The 21,165-nt window shown below is 40.7% G+C and overlaps 1 protein-coding gene across 15 annotated transcripts in view; it reads right to left on the bottom strand.

The window, feature by feature from the left end:
* Positions 1-21,165, bottom strand: part of LOC135487501 (neuron navigator 3-like) — a 239,950-nt gene that overhangs the window by 57,036 nt on the left and 161,749 nt on the right. For 13 of the 15 annotated variants that reach the window (XM_064771229.1, XM_064771228.1, XM_064771230.1 and 10 more), the window contains one exon: positions 8,751-11,337. In XM_064771229.1, the coding sequence (XP_064627299.1) occupies positions 8,751-11,337 (2,587 nt within the window). Of the gene's footprint in view, positions 1-8,750; positions 11,338-11,569; positions 11,643-16,226; positions 18,187-21,165 lie in introns of those variants that run through there. The other 2 variants (XM_064771232.1, XM_064771233.1) reach the window with 2 other exon arrangements.

Raw genomic sequence — 21,165 nt, forward strand, 5'->3', positions numbered from 1 at the left:
AACTGAGGTCCAACAATTAGAAGACTGACATGAATTGCCTACAGTTGAAATGCAACAGCTTGATCTGGAGTACTATTGAAAACCAGCCGGCAGATGGCATGAAGAGGCCAGTAATGATAATGATGACCTTGAATCATCCTGCCAACCTTTGGCATGAGAGTTACTCCTACACAATTTGTGGCATTTTCATGGCCAAGTCGCCATAAAGTTTTCACAGGGATAAATATTTAGCTGCGATAGTAATGTGTATTGAGATGAATTCATTGATTGTATTGTAGAGTAGATGAATTTCCTGTAAACAGCTCGCAGCAGATTAGGCCCTCAGATGGGGTCAACAGATACAACCAAGAAAAAACATGGTACGTTACACCTAGGTACCCACTTTGTACAGCGTGCTTGAACAAAACTACATTCGACAAACTTGGGAAGGATCAATCAGCCGACTGAGCGACCATTTGACAAAGCACTGCTTCTGTATATAACATGCAGCTGAAGATAGTACAGAGGACCCACAGGTCAAAGCCAATGATTAACTGTCATTGATGATCAAGCAAATCCCATGAATGATGGCCACCTTTATTGATCGGGCCAAGAAGAGAAAAGATGATTGTGTTCCAGACACATCAGAGCACTTCAAACGCCTAATGACATTTTGTGTTGGATTTCATCAATGGCAATGATATGGAGAGACTGCCTTCCCCTTCGTTCAACACATCAGCCTATAGGCCTACCAAAGAGACTAACTCCTCAGCAGTTTCTTTCAATAGAGAAGACTGTTTCAGTGAGTGAAATCTCCTTTTTTCAGAATTGATGGCATGTTGTGAAAATCTCATCAAATCCTGGCTTATTTAACATTGCCTACACATTAGCCCAGCAAGATTGATCACATTACATAAACAAATTGCCTTAGTGAATTCCTGCATTCAAATGCAATTACTCTTCTTGAACAACTTGTGCAGGATGGCTGGCGTGCAGCTGAAGTAAAGTACTACAGCCCATGAAATTTGGTTGCAATTTTCTCAAATCTTATTGAAAAATAGATGGGCAACTTGTTCCTTTAATGAGACATGATTCCTTTAATGGAAACCCAGTCCAATTCAATCATGCATCTTGCATCTAGTTGACTGCAATTAAATTACTGAGAGAATTCCTTGTGGGTACTGTCAATCACTGTTGCATGATGGGAATCTTTATCAGCCGTCAACAGCTGTGAGAATCATACGTCAAATCTCAACCAAGATGTGGTTGGAAGTTATTCTTTGACTTGGGTTGATAATGTGGCTTGCCTTACATAGAGTTTACATAGTTACTTGTCATGGTATTCTTTGACTTGGGTTGATAATGTGGCTTGCCTTACATAGAGTTTACATAGTTACTTGTCATTGTATTCTTTGACTTGGGTTGATAATGTGGCTCGCCTTACATAGAGTTTACATAGTTACTTGTCATTGTATTCTTTGACTTGGGTTGATAATGTGGCTTGCCTTACATAGAGTTTACATAGTTACTTGTCATTGTATTCTTTGACTTGGGTTGATAATGTGGCTTGCCTTACATAGAGTTTACATAGTTACTTGTCATTGTATTCTTTGACTTGGGTTGATAATGTGGCTTGCCTTACATAGAGTTTACATAGTTACTTGACATGGTTCACAGGTCACTAGTCACCATCATGTTAATTGAATGATATAACTGACTTTGACTTGAGATCATGACTTGAGGGTCTAATTGCCATTGTTCATGGGCATACTTGCTTATGCCACGCTGTAGTGGGGACACACCACATGACAAAATGACAGCAAGAGAAGCTCACAATGCCATCCCTCTGATCCAACCATTATCATTTCTATGACTCTCTGGGGGAAGATTATCATTGAAACTTGCTCATGATTAGGGTATTTCAACATCCAGCCTAGACAAGAGACAAAGGAATAGAAATTAAGGAGTTAGATGTGATGGAAGTTGTGATATTAACAAGTAAATGAGGACATAAACTTGTCATTATCACACCTTTGGGGATTGATGACTATGTCAAGTCCTCAGAGAGCTGATTGAACCCAACCCTGTAATGACAGTAGTGTACTGGTTAGAATCGTCACAACAATAGGACTCTATCATCACACAATGAGACGATTTCGAAAGCGACATTACCCACGATCTTGATTAATTACTACAAGTAGACATAAGACCATTAACAACCAACTTACCTATCTCATGAACAAGATGCACCATGACAATAGCATAGACGGAAGTATCCAAATGAATCCTTCCGAGCAAACGTGAACAAAATTAGCTTAATTTTAAGCAATACTCGCGATCAGATTTCAATATGTACACAAGCGTTTCTCCATATGTGTAGAGTGTTCATGTGTCCCACGCTGTTCAAAGCTGTTCAAAGTGTCCCAGGCTGTTTTTATTGATTCCATCGGAGAAAAGGACAAGTGTCTAATTTGACCCGAATGGAAGGTTATTCCATCTGCTACTAAAAAGACTTCCACCAGGGCACACATTGCAACACAATCGGTCAGTATTAACTTCTGTTGAGAATAATATCATAGAATCTTGAACTCAAAAGCCTGTCCTTACAGTGAATTAAAGCCCTCAAGTCTTCCTTCAATTCCTGTGAATAGATGTTCATAAATTCACAAGAAAATAATTTCAAAACTCACAATGTGATATTTGACTGTATTATCAAAAAATGACAAACAGCATGTCAGCCTTTATTCAAGATTGAATTGACTTAAATTGTTAACAGTTCTCCTTTGATGTCCTCACTAAGGTCACTTCACTGTGAAACTAATCAAAATGACAAATATAAGAATATCTGAACACAAATCATAATTCACCGACCAGAAGGAATGGAATCGACATTTATCACTTGGGTTTATTGTTTGGGGAAAACGATTCATCAAGATGGGAAAAAAGGGGTGGTAAACCCACACAAAATTATTCCCAAGCCTATGTTTTCAATCACCAATAGAAATTATCATATCCAAATGGCCAAATATTCACAAGGATGAAATCGAAATATCCAAATGATCTCAAAGACCTTGAACATATCGAGAATCAAACTGGTCAATAGATATTTAAAGTTTTCTCTTTCATCAAAAGTCTACAAGCTCGCCCAGGTTCAGTCATAAAACATTACTCAGTTTTTCTCTTGAAAATGGTTGAAAATATCTTGCCTCTAACTCTAACACTAATTCCCTGATACATAAGGTATCCTTCGACAGTCAGACACAAACAAATCCAAGCATGAACACTGAGCCTCTGTGCAAAAGTTTCGAAAATACCTGGCCTTATCACCGATGATGTATCAGTGATTTTTTTGGGCAGAAATAGCGATACAACACATAAACAACATTACTTTTCAAGAGTCACTGCTCATCTGTTTAATTTAGACTTTCTCAGAATTCATCTACAGGAAAGAACAGTGTGGTGCAGTTAACTTCTTCAGGTAATACCTATCAGTGGCGTTTGGCAATCAAACGTTTTAACATTAGAATGTATTCGGCTGATGTTCTGCAGTGCCCTGCAAATGAGAACTTCTTGTTGCAGTGACTTCAATGAGCCCATTCGACAGAAGTCTCTCATTTACAGGGGTCATTGCAGGTGATGCAACAAGAAATGGATGACGCTGCAACCTGGGACAAATACTGAACCAAGCAAACAGTTTCACCTGCAGACAAGTGAGTTCCTTATTGCTCATCGCCGAGAGAACTGTTGCAGGTCATAGCACAAGGGGGTCGCAGTGCCAGGAATTCATTTCTGACTCCTCATCCCCGGGCCACACCCATAGCAACCAGGACCTATGAGAGTATCTGCATAGGGAACTAGACTTCACCTTCAAACTCAAGCAGACATCCCAGGAATATCTTCCCGCACTTCACCGTGATATGAGGTGCAGATGTGAGACAAACTTCCATCTTGAATTCTCTGCCCTCCCGTCACCTGCGCCTTTCAGTCTGCGCTGAGAACTTGCTAAAGATGCTCCACCTGAGAGCTGTGCATTATCAGCGCTCAAATATGCCAATACCCCAAACAGAAGGTTAGAGATGCTGAGAGAATAACAAATCAGTTTGTAAAATGTTGTTTGCAAAAAATACCTCACTTTTATATTGTGTCTAGCTGAAGTTCAAAGCACTTACACGCCTCAATTATAAAGTTTGCTTCAGAAATTTCATTGTGGGGACGGGTCATGCCCATTTTGCATTCTGATTCTCTAGAAGACCATGAAGAGGCATACATACTCCTGATTGACCCCTGCTTTCCCATCTGCCAAAAACCCTGATTTCCAATCAGAACTGTTGCAGAAGTTGCATATTGGTTAGTTACTAGGAAACGAGGGTAATATCATAGCACTCAAGTGATATATTGGCTGTTTAATTGCCTATTCCTTTGAACTCTTGATTGGAAGGTGAAAAGGTAACATTGCAAATGGCTTCTGTTAAAGGGAAATGGTGACAGATGGACAGAGACTACCCAGCGATACACACGAGATAGAGAGAGACTGAACAGAGATGGTACCATCGCACATGAATGCCACCGGGCAAATCAATACTCCACTCTGCCAGATTAATTTCTTGCAATAATGAATTCTGCATGTCGCTCTGTGTATTACTATACATAAATCTCTTACTTGTCTTTCACGAGCAGCCTCGCTGACCAAGCGTCAAACACATAATCTACACAACACATCCAAAACTTCACATAGTTTTTGTCTTTCTAATCAGTCTTTATTTTAACTCATGCCATGCAGTGAACCAATTAAGAAAACAGCACCCATTTTTTCCCTCGATTCTTCATTTTCATTTTAGATTGGAATTAAACCCATCCCATTTCCTTGGGAGATCAGGAAAAGAAGTTCTCATCAAGTCCCATTGTTGATGATGTTCAGCTTTGTTGACGAGAGTGATCCGGCTAATAACAGAGAGTAACTCTGCTGCAATATACAATACAAGTGTCTTGTACTGCAATATACAATACACGGGTCTTGTTGTTATGGTATATACAGTACAGGTGTCTTGGTTCAAATGGGAGATGGACAACAAACAGAGATACACCACATATGAACTTACGATGAGCGATGATGCAGATAATACTGAATCAGATCACGTTTGCTCTTGGAGCGCCTCATTTTGACTTTATGGCCAACGTTCCCGTTTAAATCCATCGATGGCCACCCTCATTATACAACAACACTCCTCCCTTGACCGCCGAACAATCAAGTCACGATATCCACTCATATCATGGTTCAGATCAACGGAGGTCGGCAATATCACCGATCTGATCATAATGTGATATTTGATTGTACCTATCCATCATAGAGAATCACCCGATCTCAAGCCTGAAATAGTGGCGAATGCATCATCAGCTGTTCCCAGGCTCCAGTGCCCGCAGTAGCACTCCCAACCACCAACCAATTCCTCGCACTATAAACACATATCTGCCTCCATTGGTTCTATATATATAATCTATATCAGTGATACGTATTGGTTGAATCCGTTCAACTCAAAGCTGGAATCGCTTCAAAGATCGCTGTCATAAAACATCGCTAATCGCGTACAGTTGTGTGTTCTTTATCTTTAACAAGGGTACATACATGTAGCCACAGAATGATAGAAAGGAATCCGTAGGGAAAGTGAAAGTGAAAAGAAATCCTGAGGTTGATCCATACGATATCTGAGATAGAAATAGAAACTCGAAGATCAATAAAATGTAGGAAACTCAATAACCTTGGAATGGTCTAGGGAATGGACAAGTGGGTGTGTCAGATTTCAGCAGTAAGTAAGACAAGAGTAAAACACAATCCCGCAGCCCTGAAAGATTTAAGAAACTGGAAAACTTGAGGGTTAAACCTAATGTAACTGATGTAGAATCTTATCACGTCCATACATTCTGATGATACACATGAGATAAGCAGACTCCACGAATAATCAATGAATCAATGCATCAGCTGATAGATTGGGCGGTCGATTCATGAAACATCATCAAAATAAATGGAGACGCTGCACTTGGAGGATTTCATCCCCAATGACAGAACACGCTCAACTAATTCATAAACTCCACATGGCTCCGGTTCAATGCCAGTGCGACAATGGTGTGATGCAGGCCGTATATATGATTGGAAATCCAACACAACATCCAATTTTCAAATGTCACCGAGGTTACTTTATCCTCTGTAAAACATGATGGGGAGTTGACATCCGTCTGTGCTGATGTGCAGGGGTTAATGAGAAATCCAAGGATAGATATGAAATTTGAAAATATTCCAACCGTCATGGGTGATAGAATGGCGATCAATACAATACATAATCTGATGTCATTGTCCTATGACGCTCAATACTCGTGACAATTCTTCCATAGTAAAGCACATTGCTCTCGCTTCCCACATCAGCCGGCAAAATGTGCATCACACCAGAAAGTCCCGAATCTCAAAATCTTGACTATTCCAATGTTCAGAAGGATGACAAAGAATGTCCAGCTGCTACCATATTAGAATGTCTTGACATCAATAACCCATCAGCTTACCAAGGAAACTGCTACTTCGCATCGATAAGCACCTTCCTGGTCATGTTCAGAGAGATAACCAAGGATTATACAGCAGAAATAGAAAAGTGATAGCACCGCAAAATATGAATGACTCCCACAATTTGACAAAGACAATAATGGCAAGTTCACGTAATCCAATTATCACGACTTTAATTCCGCTGTGACGTGCTTCTGGATGTTCTTTATCGCTTATCAACAAAGAAACGCACACTTCCCCACCAGTTTTATGCAATGCCATTACTGCCAGGCTAATCTGGGGACCATTGTGTAGCATCGGTAAATAGCCACCAAGACAAAGAAGAGAGTTAGCATTTGCAGGGGGACCCTCACAGAGTGGTGATTAGCCTATGCTAGCAGCCAGCTAATAACGAATCAATACCAGTCTAATGAATGTCGAGTGATTCTGTCGAATATGGCATTGAATCAAACATTGATTTTTAAAGTTTGAGATATCAAGTGGAGATTTAGGTCTTCACAACTGGTCACGGAGCCAAACTGGTCCATCAGTATGCATCTAATCAGGTGATATACAAACAAACAGTTTGATACCTGACACAGAGAGGAGGAATCTATTTATGGGGGAGGGTGGGTCTTTGAAATTATTTTGATTCATTCAGTGCAGAGGAAAGTGTCCAGTGTCGCCATATATGAGATGTTGAAAGAACTGTGAGTGATTGCTGAAGAAGAAGAAGACTATAAGCAGTTTGCCTTTCAACCAAGAGATGGCAGTGTTGATGTTCATTCCAATCAGGTGCATTTTCATCACAGAAGCTGATTATTAGAGGAGTGCAAGCTAGCCAAACTTTCGGCCTCCATGAAAGGTTGATCAACTGCAATATTGAAGATGGAATTCTAATAATGCATGATCTGTGTCAAGATTTGTTTTGTCAAAAAGCCAGTTCTGGTTGTGGCAAGCAACATGATGCACTTTCGAAACAAGATGCTTGTCCTGTTGAAGTGTGGCATAGGTTCTTAATTCCACATTCAACAGAGAGATGGCTCTCATATACTTTTATAAAGAAGTTCTTCTTGACAGGAATAGACATGACAGAGACTAATTCAACTTAAAGCGATATTGCAGAATTTGGGCAGAAAACAGTCAACTCAACTGCCTTGGTGTCATTTCCCACAAAATGTCAAGTCAATTCATTCCAACTGCAGGCCATAGTTGATCATTCAGCATAGCATCATATAGTTCAGCGTTGAGCTGTTTGTACAAGATGATATCAATAGCATGATGTTGGTGATGGTAGGAGCTATGAGTGCATGATATTCTGACTCATCCAGTAATTACCCTTACCCCTCTGATTACCTTGCTTAGGCACCTGGAACTTGTGTTTCAGTGATAGGCGTAGGATGGACAAGCCGTCTTAGGATAGTGGGCAGATATCTTTTCCATTGGTCATGGGCATAAGCAGCCATTATATTGAAAGACTTGACTGGAGTTCAGTTTTCCATTTGCAGTTTTGGTTTTGGTGGGCCAAGTTTCACCAAAGAACGGTACTGCACTCATTTGCTCATCTCATATCCATCAACATGATCACCATACGAATGACAATCCTAGCTGAAACATGATAGATCAGACTTTGCGTGGATCACTTGATGCCTGAAATTTGACATGCTGCAAGAAAACTTCTAAACAAAATATCAAGTAAACACACTTTTATACAGGTCAACCCCTTCTGGACAAAACGCATGAGATTACAGGTGTTTTGATCCAAGGGGTCCTCAAGCACATGCCCTCCTTATGGCAGGTTTGCAGTATTCAGCACTGACACATCCTTCTGGCTCCAAACCAGGCTAGAACAATAAATCAACCTGTGTAGAGGTATAGTTGTGTTGTTGCCTTGGTTGAAATCACAAGAATGTGAGAAACCCAACCTTGGGCTAATCAAGCTGAGAACTCTTGGTGGGAAATCCAGCCAACTAGGCAATAAATGGAACAATATGGCGATGAAACAGGCCCAAGAGGAATCTAATACTATTTTGGTGGCAAAAGTAAGCTCGTGATTGATGTTTTTGGAGTAATTTAAACTCAAATGATAAATAATGTTTTGTGTCATGATATGTTCAAGGCCAGGCCTTCCAAAGGTCAATGACTCTAGGGTTCCTTTGACAAAAAACTTCTTCAAGATAATATTGTAGAAGAGAAGACCACCTGAAATATGAAGGGTTTTGGGGGAAAAAAGAAGACCAACCTGTCATCGTCAATCAAACCACTGCTCTTCCTCATGCACTCTTCGACAGCTTCGATGCCCTCACGGAACCTCTGCTGCATTCTCTTGGCATAAAGGGAGGCACCACCTTCACTCATGTACCCGCTGAAGTCCTCTACGTGGGCGTTCGGGCGCAGAATGTCACCATCAGACATGTACCCAGCTGCGACGTCATAACCTTCTATATCGGAACCATAATCATCAGGAACGTTACTACTATTCGTATTACTACAACCAGACATTGTCCGTTTTAATGAGAAATACTTGGAGCCATCGGGAATCAAAGGACGGTGGAGCCCAAGTCGGCCTGAACTGTAATTCAAGCTGCTGTACATCCCGTAGGATTTGTTTGCTGGCCCAGTCCTGAGGTAGCCATAAGCGGGCGAGGACCTCGTCATGATCGGCTGCATGGGTTTGACATCCATCGTCTCTCCACCATCCTCGGCGATCGTGGTCTCCTTCCGACCAGAACCTTTCGGCAGAGAATTTGTATGCACCGTTTCAGTCCGCACATCTGAATCAAATGTCGTTTCAACCTTATTATTTTTTGGTATTGTGTGTTTTACATACTTATTATGAGGTGTCATACCAACTTCAGGACTGGCATTACCCTGAGTATTCTTTTGTTTTTGCGATGCGCTACGGCGGGCGTCACTGTCAGTCGATAACTCATCACAAGATGGATTATAGATGACACTGTCATTAGAGGAAGTGCCACTGTTACTGTGCGAGTTGGAACTGGAATGGCTCCTACTGTCATTAGAATCCCGGCGATGTTCAGCATTCGCTTTAGAACTCTTACGATTGTCAATCTTATTCTCAGTTCTCTGAAGTTTAGCTGTAGCTCCTGATTGCGGTGTTCTCTCTTTCCGATCCAGGCTCCGCACCTGAGATGAGCTTTGCTGTTGAAGATGTTGCTGAGCATGATGTTGCGGCTGTTGAGCATGATGCTGTTGCTGTTGCACATGGTGCTGCGGCTGTTGTGTATGATGCTGCGGCTGTTGCGAATGTGACGAATGCTGTTGTTGCTGATGATGTAATTGCTGTTGTTGTTCATGATGCTGTTGTATCTGCTCACGGTGTTTCTGTTGCCGTTGTAAGCTACTGGCATTGGTCTGTGTGCCTCCACTACTCACCATTTTCCTCGGTAAAGAGTTTGTATGGGTTGGTAGTTGTGAGTTTGAAGAGTGACCCTGAGGTGTAGTAGGCTCCTGCGATTGTCTAGCACCACGTTGTAATCTTGAACTGCTTTCTGCAGCAGACATGTTAGCATTGCGATCGCCACGTTGATCATGATGTGATTGTGACACTAAGTTGTTATTAAGGCGGGAGGGATTCTCTTTACTGTGTGCATGGTCAGCACTTTGACCTTGACCTTGACTAGAGCGACTATGACTGGAATCGGCACGATGAGATGAAGAAGAATGCGACGCAACAGATTTCTGATCTAAATCATGATGTCGACTAGATTGTTCCCGAGAATCCCGATGGTCACGTGACCTGTCATGGCTGCCAAGGGATGCACTTTCGTGGTTATTGGGGATCATCCCGTTATGCTTACTCGTTGATGCATGCAGCTGCGATCTGCTACCATGCTTAGAGTCATTCTTTAGCCTGCGCTCATCCTTGTGCATGGCTGCTTTAGCTCCAGGCTTGGCAATACCAGATGGTTTAGGTATAGCAGTATTGGGCATGGGGATGTGACTATTGGGCGAGTTCAACCCAGTAGAGGCAGCAGGTTTTCCATTAGTTTTAGCAGCATTTTTAGGTATCATACTGGAGGCCTTGGAGCCTTTCTTTCCTGCATCAGGACTAGCTTGTCCACTCTTCATATCTGACTTACTGACAGACCTGGGTGCCTGGAGGGCAGAACTGCTCCTCCTACTTGACGGTGGAGATCCACGTGATGACGCCCGATCACTAGAGGAGACAGATGAAGTGGCCATAGGCTGCACCATCCTCCCTGCATTGGGAGGTGGGGTTTTCCCCCGCGGTATAGAATCATCCTTACCCTTGGATGGTTTGGGGGACCCCTCACGTTTTGAAGACGTAAGGGCTTTCCCTAAAGATTTCTTCAGGGATTTAGAAGTCTTTGGGCTCGCTGAGCCCGCCTGTGCACTTATGGGTTCATGTGCACTATTTCTGGCACTACCAGGCCGAGAATCCGAATAAGAACTCCGTAAAGTATCGGAATCCCTAGAACTTGTGCTGCTCTTTGATGAGGCTTTAGCAGGAACACCACTTTTACTACCAGTTTTGTCCTTTGAACCAAAGAATTTGAATTTGTCCAACATTGAGTTCTTGTTAGAGGGAATCCTGCCAGTGGTTGAGGAGGCTGAGGTGGAGTACCCACTCGTACTCCGACTCGTTCCTGATGCAGCAGAACTTGCCGAACTCGTGCTTGTCGAATTGACAATGCGATGGCCGTATTTATCCGAGAGAGATTGACTGCGGCCAAGTCCAAGTCCTCGTCCGCCTGGTGTCGGGATGTTCGAGACGTTACTGGGAGATGTCGAGCGAGAGGAGCTGGTTTCACGGGAGGATGGATTGTTGTTCTTAGAGGCAGTTCCTGAAGAGACATAAAGAAGTAGAAAAATTAGTTTATAGAGAGATGGGCTTGAACCAAGGTCTTCCATAGAATGGAGCATCACCTGGAAAAGGATATGAATAAGAAGCAATGATCCTGTGATATTTTAATGCTGTAGTATTCACTGGTCATCAGTCATTAGCAGAACATTGCAACTGGAAAGAATAAATGGAAGGAAACTTAGAAATGAAGTCAAAAATTCAAACTGATTTACTCAAAATTTCACTCATTTCTCTATCCATTTCTACCAGAACCTCAGCCATTTGAATCCTCGTCACAATGAAAAATTTTTTTCCAGGCAATAGGAGATATCAAATATTGGAACGCGTGTGGTCACAGTGTTGAGATGAGAGAAACTTAAAAAGATATCAGACAATGTGGGTGTCCACTAGTCTTAATGATAGCAATCAATGATAGGGAAGGGGCCAATTGTGGTCAATTTGCTGTTGCAGACTGCAAACCTGATTACAATGTAGATCTGATTACACAGAAAGGACATACCATGTATATGACTCATCCTTATTGTTGATATTACAGTGTTTATATATGTATACGACAATTTATGCCAGTGAAGATAGATTTGGACCAATATTGACCAGGACCATGAACTTAGTGGTCATGGGGCAAGTCGAATCATCGCAAAAGAGCTCATTCATGAGAAAAAAATCTCAGACATAGGATTTCTTCATTTCTTTGAAACAATTAACCATCAATTTATCCAGTATGATTGGCTGGGATCACGCCAGAGACTTTCCAATTACAGTGGAAGTTCTGTTAACAAACACCCCTCTTAGCAGGACGGCCTCTCCATAGGGAACAGTGCTTTTGGTCCTGAAGGGGTCACTGCTATACAATTTGACCTCTGAAATAAGGACATCCCGCTAGGCAGAGGGGGTCATTGCCTATCTTTGTGCTGGTCAACATGAAACGGTCAAGAGATATGAGTCAGCAGAACCTGGTTGTGGGACGCCCCAACATGTTCATTTCGACAAACATAATTGCCAAACAGAAATACTCAATTGCATTAATCACAAAGAGAGAACGATAACAATTCAATTGAACCCTGAAGGATCTGAGATTTGCAAGACTATTATTGTTGGATCAGTGGTCTGGGTGTGACACGACCACCCACTTCTCCCCGAGGCGACCGGCCAAAATATGGCATGAATGCAATGCTTGAAAGATGTGTCATCTGTGACACAACATTGAACAAACTGAAAAACCCCCAAAAGTGAACCCAATAACCGAAGCATCAAAGCTTACTTATAAAATGGTGATGTTAATATGCTCAACTGAAGTCTTTGATTCTGAAGATCTCGTTATTTGTGACTCGCTCTACCAAAACTAGGCGCTTGTCGCATCTGAACTTGACAGGTTGATACGGACTTGTTGTTCATTTCCCTATTGTAGACCTTTTGTGAAATCTATTACAAACTGATTTGGTCACATTTCACAAAAGGTCTACAATAGGGAAATGAACAACAAGTCCGTAACAACCTGTCAAGTTCAGATGCGACAAGCGCCTAGTTTTGGTAGAGCGAGTCACATTTGACCACGACTGTATCAGGAGGTGATGTGACCAAGGGTTAACTTGAAATACATAACAGCAGCACTGCTGCAGATAGGCAAAGGAATTTCTGAGGAAAATATCGCAAATCATCAATATCTTCGAAGTCCCAATTTTTTTTTCACTGTTTTTTTTTCTGCTCAAAATGAACAAATATCATCAGTTCCAAAAATATTTTGACTTGGAAAATCTTTCAGAATTTTGAACTTACGAAAAAATTCGAAGTCCAAATATTTTTTCACTTGTTTACTGCTCAAAATGAAGAAACATCATCAGCCCCAAATGTCAATTTGTTCTATCACATTTTCAGTTAATCACGCCAACCAAGGTATCAAATAAGCCTTACCAGTAGCTCTGGGCAGAGGTTATGTAGGCATTCCTTGTATCATCATCCAACATTCCAAGCTCATCTATTCGCTGGGTACAGATGATTATTCTTGGTTGAAGGTATTTGATCAGAACCTGATGTTGAACCTGATGTCATAACATCAAGGAAGGCAGAATACCATCATATATCAATATAATAGACTAAACCAGCTCCCTAATATTTAGGCCAGAAGAATTTAGAAATTGGTTAAGAAGGTCACTACAAATTATGACGGAGAGTGTATTTTGATCCTTCATCTAATACATGTGTCAAACTGGTGGCTATTTCAAACAAAATTGGGTCCCACTGTTCCTTGACAATCCAGATTAAAAACTCAGTGGATTTAAACCTTTAATCAAAACTTCAATTTCACAATCAACAATATTGCGTAATAGAACTAACAAAAAGTGTTGTTAAGTTTTAAAATGCCTGAGGAAATGACAAGTATTTCACTTGAAAACATTTAATGAGCAAACGCACACAATCCAAGGCCTTAATAACATGTTTAAAGTTTATTTAATCTGCTTGAAAGAGTTGGCATTGCCTTGAGAAATGCCATGCAGGTGTGATTAAAGAGTTAGAAAAGAACACCAAGAAAGTGGTATTGTCTCTTTTTTAACCTTAGGGCCACAAAAAATTGTCACCTAGAACAACTCTGATTTTGAAAACCTTTAATATGATTATTTCCATTAGCCCATAAAACATGAGTAGGCCACAAGCTAAAGTCACATCAAGTTGCTTAACTCAAATTAAGTTTATAGACACTTTTAAGCCTCAAACCCCAAAGGACAGGCAATGCACCATATGATTGTTCAGGATTATCCCTGATCTCAGATGTTGAGAAGTGAAGATGATTTTGATTCCATGGGTAATGATCCAGAGGGGGTTAACTCGACAACAGTGCTTTCCTAAGCACAGTTGGATGAAGTGGTTCAACATAAACAGCTCTAGTATGTACACAAATCATTAACAAAATGTTACGGTATGTCTGCAACCACTATCAAGGTGGAAGCAGAATGGGTTAATTTCAGTCAAAGTTTCATAAACATTTTGAGATGACTCAACAGACCTTCTTCTACCAAGATAAGGTTTTGTCATCATCTGCCAAGGAGCTGAAATATCCATTTTCAGTGTAGCCTACGATAAAAATGGCCAAGTCTCACAAAGAAGAAATTGGAATCGCTTACAAGAAACAAACGGAGTTGACCTTTAAGAATTTAGACGTGCATTATTCTGCCAAGAAGAAGCAAGTAGGTGATCTGCTTTCTTGGTTACATAGGGGAATTTAGCGCCTGTTTATCAGTTACCTGGGTGGTGGGTATAAGCATGTCAGCCGATGTTACTCACAGAATGTAGAGGAAGTTTTTATCTAGGAGAGATATCACAATCATCAAAATGGCTCAACCCACACCACCGGAGAGCATCGTTAATGGATCAAGTAGAACTGCCGACTGATGCACCTACACAACCTTCAAGCAAGGAACTTACAGTAAAGTTCGGCTGACTGCTATTACAAACATGTTAATGACGATGTCAGAGGTGTAGCATAAAGCTAGCTTCAGAGTTGAAGCAATCTTATTTTGCAGCCAAACTGTTTACAACTACTGACTGACAAATATCGTCAAGAGTTTCTTCTCATAACTGCAAAATATTGCACTTAACAAAATGAAGTTTCATGTCCAAAAATATCCAAACTTGTGAAACAATCCAAGATTATAGGAATGTTTCCCCTCTCAACCCTCTCTAACATCTAGATACAGCTGCAGAGATACCTTGGTAAAACAAGGCAAGCCTGTCATGATGGTATTCACCAACAGCCGAATGTTTCCTGCTCACATATTCACCCACAGGAACAGTTTACCACAATGGCTGTCGAGATGTCAATAATTACAATGAACTAGACACTCAATATGAAGGCTACTGCCAAACTGGTGCTTTCAACAGCAGACTGAAGGATGCTTAGGAGGCATATTCTAAACTTTTGGTCAGAATGAAGCATCAGTGAAACAACCCACAGGAAAAAACTCAGACCCAGCGCACATTTCATTGACGACTTAACCCGCTGCATGTGCAGCATTTCAATTGATTGTCCTCTTGTTACCAAATTTCTATGGTGCTTCACCATGGGATAAGTTTCAAACTTACGCCACATCAACATGGGATAAGTTTCAAACATATGCCACATCAACATAGGATAAGTTTCAAACTGATGCCACATCAACATGGGATAAGTTTCAAACTTATGCCACATCAACATGGGATATGTTTCAAACTTATGCCACATCAACATGGGATAAGTTTCAAACATATGCCACATCAACATGGGATAGGTTTCAAACTTACGCCACATCAACATGGGATAAGTTTCAAACTTATGCCACATCAACATGGGATAAGTTTCAAACTTATGCCACATCTTCAAACTTACACAACCACCATGGGATAGGTTTGGTTGTTCTGGCAGGATGCAGTATGATTGACCAATCATATCAATATCATCAATGTTAATGACCCCATGATCTCTATTGACAAAATACCACATCATTAAAATGATTATTATACTGGAAATTAACTTTTGATTATTTTAATCTACCATGCCATACTGTTGGAAATAAAGGTCGGTGAACCTCTTCCCATGTTGTCTGAACAGTCTCAACACCACCAAACAATCTACTAACATGACAAGCAGATGATATATGCAGCCAACTAACACGCCACTGACCATGTTAGCAAAGATACCGGCCATCAGGTGGACCAGGGAACATGGACCAAACGAATGATAAGATGGGAACTTATTCATCACGATTTGGTCATGATCATATATCAGAGGTTTTGTCCTGATCGGCCTACTGTAGAGATGAAACAAGTGAGAAGGCACCAGACCATCCGTCATTTGTCCTAGAATCACCATCCCCTTCATGACCCCAGGATTCCTACCTTCATGGCTTTGGCTGTTGCCATCCTCCTGATTGGCCTCTGCAACAGGCAGAGCAGACACCATTTTGTCGGAGGAGAGATAATCCTAATCCAAGAGAAATCCCAAGTGAATCCAACAATGATCAAACCAAGCAGATCCAAGCTTCTTCTCTGGAGAATCAATGTCTTCACAGAACTCTATACAAGTCTGGTAGAGTTCCAAGTAAAACAATGATGTTGTAAGATATCCCAAGGGTCCAAATACCAGCTAATTCTCGAATCGGTTTCACGTTGGGAAATAGCTTGTAAGCAAAGAAATATCACTCGAGTCAAAGCACGATTGATTTTGTGTTCGAGTCTGTATGGAAGCAAAGTGGTCAGTCTTGTCAAGAAGGTCCAAACGGTCAGAGAATAGTTAACTGCAATGCAAGTTATGACACCTGTTCGTTTGGAGGTCGAGTCACCAAATGCAGGAAACTACTCCCAGGATGTTAGCACAAATAAACACTTAAACTTGCAATAATCCTTGTTCTTAGTCTCCCCTTCTTAACGACCCGTCTTTCACGAGTCATTAAGAGAATCAATGGGTTGAAAGAAAAAATGCACTGTTAAGGTACTTATCCTTTGAACCAGCAAAAAAAGTCTTCCCTGTCTGAACAATGTGCGTTAAGTTCGGCTTAGTCTAGGCTATGTCTAGGTCATTCTGATAGCCACATTTGTGTTGACAATAATTGTTGTCCAAACAGCAAAATCATGTGTGATCCGCTAAAGTTGTGTTCAAAGTGCTAAGTTTACACAACAATCAACAAATGTTAGTCACATAGCAGGTCCGTGTTTGTTGACAACATGAAAAATGTTCAAGAGTAATCAGCAAAAAATTCACTGTAATTTGCTCAATAAAACATTAGTCATATATGTGCAGAGAGGAGTTCCACTCGAGCCTAAATGAGAAGTTTCATCCATATGAAATAAAAATATGAGTAATTCCATAACTGTAGATAATGGTCTTTCTCTGTAGTGCAGAGTGGATGAATTACTGGTATCTAGACAAAGCTGCAGCAGTTAGCAATGATTCACATTATTCTGTATCAGTTCAATGACCAATAACCACATCCACGATATGCACCAATCGATATTCTCAATACACACAAATCTGTCCAGACTGAATATGTATCAATCACCAATCGTAACGTCAGCAAATCCACCAATTTAAAATGATCGATAGACAATCCTCACAACCAGACAAGTTTGATTGATTGCCACCCTAACTTCAGTGATTACAAAATGAAGATCCTATGAACTGAACATCAGAAGTCGTATCCAACTGCATCCAGTATATATATGATTTGTTGGTTCATGGTTTATCTAGCTCACTGCCACTCATTCAGTGGCTATCCTCAGAGCTGACAGCAGCTACACTCAGGAGAATTGGCTAAATATCAAGTCCGTATGAATTATTCAGCAGGAGAACATGAGAGGCAAACCACGAACAACTATCACTTGGGCATCATGTATACGAAATGTGGTCAAATGTCTATTATCAGGGAACACTGCGCTAACACACCAGTTGTCTGTCCAAGAATAATTGTCCAAATTGCGAGATTGTAAAGTTCATTGACAATGGGGGTGTAATCCAAAGGTGTCTTCTGCGTCACAATAGCTGGGGGCCCTTCTGCCTTATTAAGCCGGTCATTGGGTCACACTTGTGGCGTCCTTGAGCATGAAATTCCTAGTCCTCAAGAGGAAATAGTGATATGACACTTCCTGTTTCAGTTGATCAACATTTGTTTGTCTTCCCACTTGATATGAAGAGGCATGACATTTCTTGACTTAACCCACTCAATGACTCTCAGCTTGACAAGGTCACTCATCTTCATCTTCCCTGCATGTCCTCAATATGTAAATATGTAGAAACACGGTGAAAGATTCAGCCACTTGGGGTTCTGTCAAATCCCTTCCTCTATCACCCAAGACAGTAGCTTCATTGACTATACTTTCTATCCGATCTTCAAATTCAGATAACAGTACTCCACACCCTGGTACTCCGGTGAGTTAGCGAGTTAGAGATAGAGAGGGCGAATACAGCAAATATTCTCTGTAACTTGCTTCTACGCTGACAAAATGCCAACGCCAACACAATATAAGACTATGTAACAGGTAATGATTTTTCTGACGTTAAGAGTTTGCTGTGTTATTATTAGCAATTGTTTACATCAGTCGGAATCAATAGACAAAGTCTATATACTAAAGAATTCCTATCCAATGGAGGAGAAACCGACAAAATCAACTTATGATCTGCACAATTCGTCAAGACTGAATCCTACTTCAAATAAATCCAGTCCAAGTCTGAACAAAATGTAGTTCTATTCCGCTGTGAATACTGGTAATGTTATCTGATGATGATTCCTTCAGAGAATATTACAAGATCTTGCCGCTTGCAGAATGTTGGTGAAATCATTCTGAATGTGCGCAGATATTGGTAGATAAAGTCGGCTCAACTTCAGGAGTTTCCAAGTATGAATCATCGCCCATTGCAGTTACCTCTATTGGCTTATAGCGATGGCTTTACAAATGGTTTCCACGTTGTTGCTTTTGGTGCTTGCACGCAAGGTAAAGCAACCGTGACCAGAACTGTAGAGAACGTGCGGTTAGGTGGTGAGTCACAACGGGTGGTGTACCCACAAGTGGTAACTTGCCACCGATCAGATCTGAGAATCGTATTCTATTTGTTCTGTTAATCATTAAAGAATTAGCATTGTCAAATCAACACTCAAGATAAACAAAACAAAGACATGACTCTGAATAATTTAATTGTGTTGTCATTGCGTTGTCTCAAGAGATCAACAACTGTTATAACGTGCAGAGTCCTAGTTATTGGTCATTATCTCGAAGTGGCAACATTAAGACAAATTACACAATGTCCAATCATTTATCACAGCACTGAGCTTGAACAAGCTACTTCAGAATTTGAAGAATAGATGGTGCCAAGGTTTCCATGCAATGATGTTTCATTTTGCAAGCAAAGAATAGTTTTCAACCTTCTGCACCCGTCTACAAGTATGGGACTCTTTTACAAGTATGGGACTCTTCTACGAGTATGGGGCTCTTCTACAAGTATGGGACTCTTCTACAAGTATGGGACTCTTCTACAAGTATGGAACTCTTCTACAAGTATGCGACTCTTCTACAAGTATGGAACTCTTCTACAAGTATGCGACTCTTCTACAAGTATGGGACTCTTCTACAAGTATGGGACTCTTCTACAAGTATGGAACTCTTCTACAAGTATGCGACTCTTCTACAAGTATGGAACTCTTCTACAAGTATGGGACTCTTCTACAAGTATGGGACTCTTCTACAAGTATGGGAACCACTGGACAGTAGCATTCCCTAATATTACAAAATGACATGTCGTTAGATCAACAAGATTCTTAAACTTCAAGAGTGAAATAATTTGACAATTTGAAAATGGCCCATTGAAGTTTTGTTACATGAAGAATCCAATATGCCTGATGGTTCTCACAATTAGTGGTTCCACTCAAAGCTTTATAAACACCATTGACAAGACATTGATGCATGTACTCAAATCTCACAACTCGTCATGCTGCCCCAAAACTACTCAAAGAATGACTGACATGTCTGAAAGACGATTCCTCTCCAAGTACTTGAAAACTTCTAGTAATTTTGCCGCTGGAATAAACTCTTTATATCATATTGTTTTCTCCTTGGAAAAGGTCATGCTGTTTTCGTCATGTTTGTGAGGGCAAGCATTATCGGCTTTATAGAAACTGGTAGCCAGTGTTGGCTATAGATGGAATCTTGTCTGGTATATGGCACATGAGATGGCCACATTGGTTTGGTCGAGAGTAGTTCAAAATGGCCAACATGACCTATCATCTCATTTGCATCCCGGCATCTAGTGAGAAGATCTTAACCTTGGATGTGACTCAAATCTTCAAGTGGAAACAGATAACAGATTGTACCAAAGCCATTTCAAGTAGGCCCTATAAAACTGAACCTTAAACCATGCTAACATGACTAATGCAATCATCACTATCATCCTCCCACAAACCTTTCAGTAGCCGATCGACGAAAATAGCCAACTGGGGTGATATGAATGATTTAGATATTGAACACATGTGAATGGATATGATCAGAGAAGAAAAAGGTTGTAGTAGGTAGCTGTAGTAGTCGTCCAGTTTATCTGTTGGGTTTTTTTCATTCCTTCTTCAGGAAACGAACTTCCAACGTCATGGAAAAGCACAACAAGACAAAAGTGTAAGCCAGCACAGAGACATTTCAGCCATTTTCCGTCATAAGCTGCTGGTGCTTTGCCTTGGCCAACACAATATCTGCGACTTGAGCTGAAGTTTCATTCCCAAGGGTCTCTTCGGACTTGGCAATGTCGAGCCATCTAATTATTACATACCTAGCTCACGAATTCATTCACAATCATGACCTGATGATTGGGAGAATCATCTGAGTATATATTTTGCAATTATTGTCACAACTCTTCATTCAGGTTATTTGCACCACATGATGGGAATAATAATTCATGAAGTACCACTCCAACATTTTCACACAAAGAATGAAACCGATTCTAAGGTTGGAATTTCTGTACTGGACAATCACAGTTACTTGTAAGCATAATAGAATGTACTTGGGATATCATATCATTCTCATTGTCTACTCACAGCCAGCATAAATGATAGCTGAAGGGGCATTTAATCTATTCATTTGTTACAAACAGAGGGTATAATTGCACTTACACTATCATTATATGCGAAAGAGTCATTATCAATACAATGTGGCATCAGTTTCAAGGCCAACGAGAATTGGCTCTGACTTTCCCAGAGGACAGAGAAAAACACGTAGAGTTTGATCAGGAGACAGTTCCATGTTGTTCTTATGAAAATGCTACCAAGATCTAGCCTTCATGAAGAATGCTACAAATAAGAAA

Source organism: Lineus longissimus, chromosome 5 (assembly GCF_910592395.1).
Source record: "Lineus longissimus chromosome 5, tnLinLong1.2, whole genome shotgun sequence".
Classification (NCBI taxonomy): Eukaryota; Metazoa; Nemertea; class Pilidiophora; order Heteronemertea; family Lineidae; genus Lineus; species Lineus longissimus.